This window comes from Staurois parvus, unplaced genomic scaffold, assembly GCF_062004578.1.
Source record: "Staurois parvus isolate SC_StPar_1 unplaced genomic scaffold, SC_StPar_1.0 ptg002458l, whole genome shotgun sequence".
Lineage (NCBI taxonomy): Eukaryota > Metazoa > Chordata > Amphibia > Anura > Ranidae > Staurois > Staurois parvus.
Genome location: NW_028320254.1, coordinates 37,501 through 45,595, shown reverse-complemented (window position 1 = coordinate 45,595; position 8,095 = coordinate 37,501). Strand labels below are relative to the sequence as shown.

The 8,095-nt window shown below is 52.6% G+C and overlaps 1 protein-coding gene across 1 annotated transcript in view; it reads left to right on the top strand.

The window, feature by feature from the left end:
• The first annotated feature begins 524 nt into the window (after window positions 1-524).
• The window catches only part of LOC149430852 (leucine-rich repeat-containing protein 14-like), an 8,463-nt gene continuing 892 nt past the window's right edge, over window positions 525-8,095 (top strand). Inside the window, exons 1-4 of the mRNA XM_089665993.1 lie at window positions 525-570; window positions 1,795-2,130; window position 2,213; window positions 6,186-6,829. Coding sequence (XP_089522119.1) covers window positions 530-570; window positions 1,795-2,130; window position 2,213; window positions 6,186-6,829 — 1,022 coding nt within the window. The 5' untranslated portion in view covers window positions 525-529. The remainder of the gene's footprint in view (window positions 571-1,794; window positions 2,131-2,212; window positions 2,214-6,185; window positions 6,830-8,095) is intronic.

Here is an 8,095-nt window from a genome sequence, read left to right as displayed (position 1 = left end):
GTACTACACCGCCAGTGTCACACAATGACAGACATCACATGGGGAGTGAGAGCGCCACCTGGCAGGAAGAGTGCGGTACTACACCGCCAGTGCCACACAATGACAGACATCACACTGGGAGTGAGCGCCACCTGCCGGGTACAGCTCTGGTACTACACCCCGTATACTGCACAATAGGCAGGCATCGCACTAGGAGTTAGAGCGCCACCTGCCGGATACACTGCTGGTACTACACCTCTATACAGTACGGATCACCAGCTGATACTCGAGCGCCACCTCTGCTGTGGCCACATTGCGGTACTGCTCCTCATGGCCATGTACTAAGAGAGAGAGCGCCACCTCCTGGCTCTATCCGGTACTACTCCCCCTCTGCCGCGCAACCGCAGATATCACAGATGGAGGGACCGACACCCGCCGACCTCAACCGGTACTGCAAGATGTATCATTGCGTGACAGCGCCACCTGCCGGACACCGCGCCCCCTGCGCGATACTTTCACTTCCTTCCACCAATCAGGAAGGGGATTCCAGATGACGTCATCGGTGAGCGGGCCCTGGGAACCTGGCTGCAGGTGGGTGTGAGGCTGTGGGGCCCCTGAGTGCCTGTCCTGGTGGGAATGTGCCTTCACCCTGGGCTCATTCTGGAACAAGCATGCAGCCAGTGAAGTCTTAGGACCCCCCCAGGAAGTGAGGAAGAAGCAGCCCCCTTATTTACACCGGAGGAACTTCCAGCGGAGGCTTTGGTTGGGGTGACACTCTTAGGGGTCCCCAAAAGGGGAATGGACTGAACCCCCGAGGACCCCGGAATCGCTATGATTCCGCTGGTGACGCCAACCATGACGGATGGAATTGGAAATGGAAAATCAGGGCGGCTTCTACAGGTTGTCACCGGGACCTCCAATGGGGCCCCTAGAGAGAAGTAACAACCCGAAGGGGCCCGTTCACACCTGTCCATTCCGGGGCAGTGCCGTAACGCGCGTTACGTCATGCGCTGACACGCGCCGCGTACAAATGGGTGGGCCGCCATTGAAGATGAGCCTCCATTGCGGCTCGTTCATGTGGCAGACCAGTCATATCAGTGGACTCCATAGCGCCCCTCTCAGTGCACCTGCACACATGGCAGCCACTGTAGTCCATCACCATGCGTATCCGGGGGGGGGGGTGCGTTGGGGCCAATGCGCCCATTGGGGTGCCATTGACATTGGATACCAGAGCTCACAACTCCCACATCGTGTCGGACGAATGTGAATGGGTCCTAATCTTCCCCCGTTCCTCCCACAACTAAATGTAAAAACCGTTTTGGGGTGGAGTTGCACTTTAATGAGGCCAATGAGCCTCATCCGCTGTCCTAAATTCTCGTTCAGGGGCGGACTGACAACTCATGGGGCCCCTGGGCAATAGGGGATCATGGGGCCTCCGTGTCCTCGCCCACACCCAAAAAAGCCTATGAAAAAACCAATGAAAGGTACCAGGGGCATCTCATGGGGCCCCTACTGACCCCGGGCCCTCGGCAGTGCTCGCATGGTCAGTCCGCCCCTGTTCTCGTTACAAAACTCTTAAGGTGTCGCTTTTGTCATGAAGACAACAACTGATCTCCTGGAAATGCCAGTTTCCTGGCTGCCATGCTGACCACAGCGGAAAAATCATTTGGCCCTCACTGGCTGCTTGCTTGTTCCAGGCTGGTTACTCATAAAGCACTGAAGAGGATGAAGGTGACAACCAGGCTGGTATTTTTGGGTGGTCTCCATGACTGGTGTCCCGCATATCTGAGCGCTGTGTGTTCTTTGTCTTTCCAGGGACGGGGATAATGGGGGCGGAGTCATGCTGTCTCTGGTATATGCATGCGCGCAGAAGGTGGTGAGTGACCACGCCTCCTTCCACCGGGCGCTGGACTCCATCCCCCGTGAGCTCTACTCGCCGCTCTTCGCTGCCGCTTTCCTGGGGAGGAAGACTCTGGTGCTGCAGGACCTGGTGCAGAGATGGCCGTTCCCCATCCTCAGCTTCCAGGAGCTGCTCCGAGGCCGCCATGCCCACCTCCATTTCAGCCGGCAGTCCATGCAGACCGTCATACTGGGCATTGTGGCCTCCCTGGGCGACGCCATGAGCCAACATTACAGGATGAGTAGAGAGAGGTAACTGACCAATCCTGCAGGAGGAATGAGACTCTTGGGGGGGAGGGGGAGCTGGGATGGAACTCAGAGATGTCCACACCAGAGTCCCCGGGAAATCCTGGGCCAAAGGAGTCTTTTGGAAATTAAGATTCTTGTACTCACCTTAAAATCCTTTCTTGGAGTCCATTGAGGGAAACCGGAATTCTTCTACCGCTGGGTGATCCTGCCACCTACTGGAGGATTGGACACTGGCTAAGACAGTGTAACCTCTCCTTTACCCAGCATGCATCAGGGCCTAAAAACACAGATGGGGGAACCTGTGTCCCACAATGGACTCCAGGAAAAATATTTTACCGTGAGTACAAAAGTCCTGTCCATTGAGGGACACAGAGATTGATTCTAAGACCAGCAGGACACCCAGAAGCAGTCCAACTGAGGGGTAGGCTGCTCACAGGTCCACGACAAACATGGGAACAGGGAAGGATGCTTACTGAAGAACCTTGAGCCCAACCAAGCTATGGCAGAGATAGACCACCAACAATTCACAGGATGCATCTTGAAGGACCTTGAGCCCAACCCAGCTAAGTCAGAGCGATCACCAACAATCCACAGGATGCTTCTTCAAGGACTTTGAGCTCAACCCATCTGAGGCAGAGATAGGCCACCAAGAATGCACAGGATGCTTCTAGAAGGACCTTGAGCCCAACCCAGCTGAGGCAGAGATAGACCACCAAGAATCCACAGGATGCTTCTAGAAGGACCTTGAGCCCAACCCAGCTGAGGCAGAGATAGACCACCAAGAATCCACAGGATGCTTCTAGAAGGATCTTGAGCCCAACCCAGCTGAGGCAGAGATAGACCACCAAGAATCCACGGGATGCTTCTTGGAGGACCTTGAGCTCAACCCAGCTGAGGCAGAGATAGACCACCAACAATCAACATGATGCTTCTTGAAGGACCTTGAGCCCAACCCAGGTAAGGCAGAGAAACCACCAAGAATCCACAGGATGCTTCTTGGAGGACCTTGAGCTCAACCCAGCTGAGGCAGAGATAGACCACCAAGAATCAACATGATGCTTCTTGAAGGACCTTGAGCCCAACCCAGGTAAGGCAGAGAAACCACCAAGAATCCACAGGATGCTTCTTAAACGACCTTAGGCCCAACCCAGCTAAGGCAGAGAGACCACCAAGAATCCATAAGATGCTTCTTGAAGGACCTTGAGCCCAACCCACCTAAGGCAGAGACAGACCACCAGCAATCCACAGGATGCTTCTTGAAGGACCTTGAGCCCAACTCAGCTAAGGCAGAGAGACCACCAACAATCCACAGGATGTTTCTTGAAGGACCTTAGGCCCAACTCAGCTAAGGCAGAGAGACCACCAGCAATCCACAGGATGCTTCTTGAAGGACTTTGAGCCCAATCCAGCTAAGGCAGAGAGACCACCAAGAATCCATAAGGTGCTTCTAGAAGGACCATAAGCCCAACCCAGCTAAGGCAGAGAAACCACCAAGAATCCACAGGATGCTTCTTAAAGGACCTTGAGCCTAACCCAGCTATGGCAGAGACAGACCACCAGCAATCCACAGGATGCTTCTTGAAGGACCTTGAGCCTAACCCAGCTATGGCAGAGAGACCACCAACAATCCACAGGATGCTTCTTGAAGGGCCTTGAGCCCAACCCAGCTAAGGCAGAGAGAGACCACCAGCAATCCACAAGATGTTTCTTGAAGGACCTTGAGCCCAACCCAGCTAAGGCAGAGAGAGACCACCAACAATCTACAGGATGCTCCTAAAGGACCTTGAGCCCAATCCAGCGAAGGCAGAGAGAGACCACCAACAATCCACAAGATGTTTCTTGAAGGACCTTGAGTCCAACCCAGCTAAGGCAGAGAGACCACCAACAATCCACCAAACAAGTGGGACAACACAAGGCCTGCAAAGGACAAATAGACTAGATAATGCAGGTTCTCATCAGGACAGGGAACAGTAGGGACTGGCCCAGGACAACCTTGAAGGTCTGAAGTTCCCCCAACAGAATGGGAAGGCTAAATGGTACCAGAAAGGGCTCTGCAGTGTCTAAAGATATAGAGAATGGTGCTGGAAGAAGGAGCCGGAGTCTGTGTGAGGACCCGGAATGGCCTTGGAAGAGACTTGTAGGTACCTTGTAGGTAGGTCGCTACACTCAAACAACAATGAATGGCTGATGGAGGGGAACCTGACTCAAGGGTTCTTGAGGGAACTATAGAGAGGGAGTGTAGAAGGCACACCGCCCAAAGCCACATGGAGATGAACAGACAGCCCCCCACTTGTAGAAGTGGGGGCGCACCTTTAGGCAGAAGGGTGAGTGAACCACCGGCCTCAAATCCTACAGCTGGAGGGTCAAGAAGGTCCCAAATGTGGAACAAGTACTGAAGTAGAGGATGGAGGGGGTACAAATGCTTCCCGCTTTGGGGTGGAGAGGTAAGCCGGGAACTACAGGCTGATCCTCTAGGTTGCTGGTGCCCAACACGCAGCCCTCGGGCAACGGGGCAATCTAAGGGGGGCAGTAGGGGGTCGGGCGCTGGAACATTCTGTGTTTTCTGGGTACTGAATGAGAGAGACTACTGTGGGTGGAGTTACTGTGGGTGGAGTTACTGTATCTCCGCCCATAGTACAAGCAAAATCCCAGCCTGCTGAGAGAGAGCGGTGCATGACCGTGTGATGGGTGAGGGATTCCCATTGGGGGGGATGGTGGGTTACCCTTCACTGTCACAACCCCCAGTGCAATGGGGGGGGGGGGATTTCAAGAGTGGGGGGGGGGGTAATAGTACTCATACCAATGTTGGGGGTCATTATTGCACTTACTGACACCGATGTTGGGGGTTACACTGGAGGTTGGCCTATTCTCATTGTCAGTGTCCAGTCCTCCTGTAGGTGGCAGCATAACCCTATGGTCTAAAAATGGGCGTGTCCCTCAATAGACAAGAAAGAAATGGCAGTTGCCCGAAACCATTGGATCAGCATGACAGCCAGGGAACTTGTATTTTCAGAATCATTTCACAATGGCGACTTACATCCTCTGTAGAGGCTTAGGAGGTCTCGGGTGGAGATGCCTCTTTTTCAATAAAAAAGGTGAAGTTCCCTGTAATGGAAGACCTTAAAGGGCCACTCCACTCAATGGCAGGACCTTAAAGGGCCATTCCACTCCACTCAATGGAAGGAGCTTAAAGGGCCACTCCACTCAATGGAAGGACCTTAAAGGGCAATTCCACTCAATGGAAGGACCTTAAAGGGCCATTCCACTCAATAACAGGACCTTAAAGGGCCATTCCACTCAATGGAAGGACCTTAAAGGGCCATTCCACTCAATAACAGGACCTTAAAGGCCATTCCCACTCAATGGCAGGACCTTAAAGGGCCATTCCACTCAATGGCAGGACCTTAAAGGGCCATTCCACTCAATGGCAGGACCTTAAAGGGCCATTCCACTCAATGGCAGGAGCTTAAAAGGCCATTCCACTCAATGGCAGGACCTTAAAGGGCCATTCCACTCAATGGCAGGACCTTAAAGGGCCATTCCACTCAATGGCAGGAGCTTAAAAGGCCATTCCACTCAATGGCAGGAGCTTAAAGGGCCATTCCACTCAATGGCAGGAGCTTAAAGGGCCACTCCACTCAATGGCAGGACCCATAAAGGGCCATTCCACTCCATGGCAGGACCTTAAAGGGCCATTCCACTCCATGGCATGACCTTAAAGGGCCACTCCACTCAATGGAAGGACCTTAAAGGGCCACTCCACTCAATGGAAGGACCTTAAAGGGCCACTCCACTCAATGGAAGGACCTTAAAGGGCCACTCCACTCAATGGAAGGACCTTAAAGGGCCAATACACTCAATGGAAGGACCTTAAAGGGCCACTCCACTCAATGGAAGGACCTTAAAGGGCCACTCCACTCAATGGCAGGGCCTTAAAGGGCCAATACACTTAATGAAAGGACCTTAAAGGGCCACTCCACTCATAACTGATATGGGTTTATGTTTTGCAGTTGATGTCCGTTGGGCACGCACACTAACCTTTCGCTCTTGTTGCGCAGGGGCATCGCTTGCGTCTCCTCGACATGACGGGCGCCCGCACCGCCATCTTGGAACAAGGCCCTGACGCGATGAGCGCATTGTCACGCACGGTGACCCTGGCCAAGGCATGCATCGAGCTCTCCAAGAGGCGCCGCAGCGAAGCCACCCAAGCGGCGAAGAGGAGGCGGGGAGACGGAAACTCCGCGCCGGTCCCGCCCGACCCCCCGGACTCCGCGTGCGTGGTGGAAGTGCGGGTGGACCTCTACGTGAACAGCACATCTTTCTCCGTCCTGCGGGAGGCGCTCCAGGCCAGCGTCCACGGGCCCCTACGTCTGCGGTGCCGTGACCTGCGGGCCAAGGAGCTGTCCCTGCGGAGGACGGTGGCGCTGCTGGAACTCCTGGAACCGGCGGGGGTGCGCCAGATCGACCTCAGCTTCAACAACCTCGGCCTGGAGGGTCTCAACGCCGTCCTGCCCGCCATGGCGAGATTCCACGCCCTGCGCAGCCTCCAACTGCCGTACAGCAACGTCGACCTCCGCCGCCCCACCCCCGACATGGAGGACGCCACCAGGAGATTCGCCGCGCTCCTCGCACAGCTGAAATCCCTGCAGGAGCTGAACCTCGGATCCTCCCGCCTGTCCGGGTGGCTGCAGCGGGTGCTGGGGTGAGACGCCATCTTCAGGGGCAATATTCCCGTAACCCCTTCCCTGCCCCCGACGTGACATCACGTATCAGCCCCCGCAAGGTGGGAAAAGAAATTAAAGCAATGAAAAATGAAAAGGCCCCCCCCATATGAAAAGGCCCCCAAATCGTTTCATAAATATAAAATGACCCCCCCCCCCAAAAAAAAAAATAAAAAAAAATTAGTTTATAAATTTTAAATAAAATATGAAAAATAATTAAAGAAATGAAAAATCCTCCCCCCCCCCCCCCAAAACAAAATACAATTTTGATTTTAAAAAAATGAAAGCCCCCCCCCCTAAAAAAACAATTATTTAAAAAAAATTAAAGTTTAAGAAATACAAAGTGAAAACCCCCTCCAAAATTAGAAAAATGTAAGTTTGATAAATTAAAAATAAAAGATGAAAAGCCCCCCCAAAAAAAATGTAATTTTGAATGTAGAAAAGGAAAAGCCCCCCCCCCAAAAAAAATGTAAGTTTAATAACTAAAAAATGAAACCCCCCTCCAAAAAATAAAAAAAAAGTTTAAATTAAAAATGAAACCCCCCCCCCCCAAAACAAATAGAAAAAAATAAAGTTTAAGAAATGCAAAACCCCCTTAAAAAAAATAGAACAAATTTAAGTTTAATAAATTAAAAATAAAAGATGAAAAGCCCCCCAAAAAATTTTTTTATTTTAATTTAAAAAAAGGAAAAGCCCCCCCCCCAAAAAATTTTTTTATTTTAATTTAAAAAAAGGAAAAGCTGTTAAAATGTACAGTCTGATCACTGGGGGAGGGGAGACTGAGGAAATGCTTCCTCCTGCCTGCAGCAGACTGATGACATCATCTCAGCCTAGGTGTGACATGTCAGAAAAGTTAAGTAGGAAGTAGGTGGGGACACATGAAGGTGGGCGGGGTACATATGAAGATGGGCAGAGACACATGAAAGGTGGGTGGGGATACATGCAGGATGGCGGGGTACACATGATGGTGGGCGGGACACATGAAAGGTGGGTGGGGATACATGAAAGGTGGGTGGGGATACATGCAGGATGGCGGGGGACACACGAAGGTGGGCGGGACACATGAAAGGTGGGTGGGAACACATGAAAGATGGGTGGGGATACATGCAGGATGGCGGGGTACACATGATGGTGGGCGGAACACATGAAGGTGGGCGGGACTCATGAAGGTGGGTGGGGATACATGCAGGATGGCAGGGTACACATGATGGTGGGCGGAACACATGAAGGTGGGCGGGACTCATGAA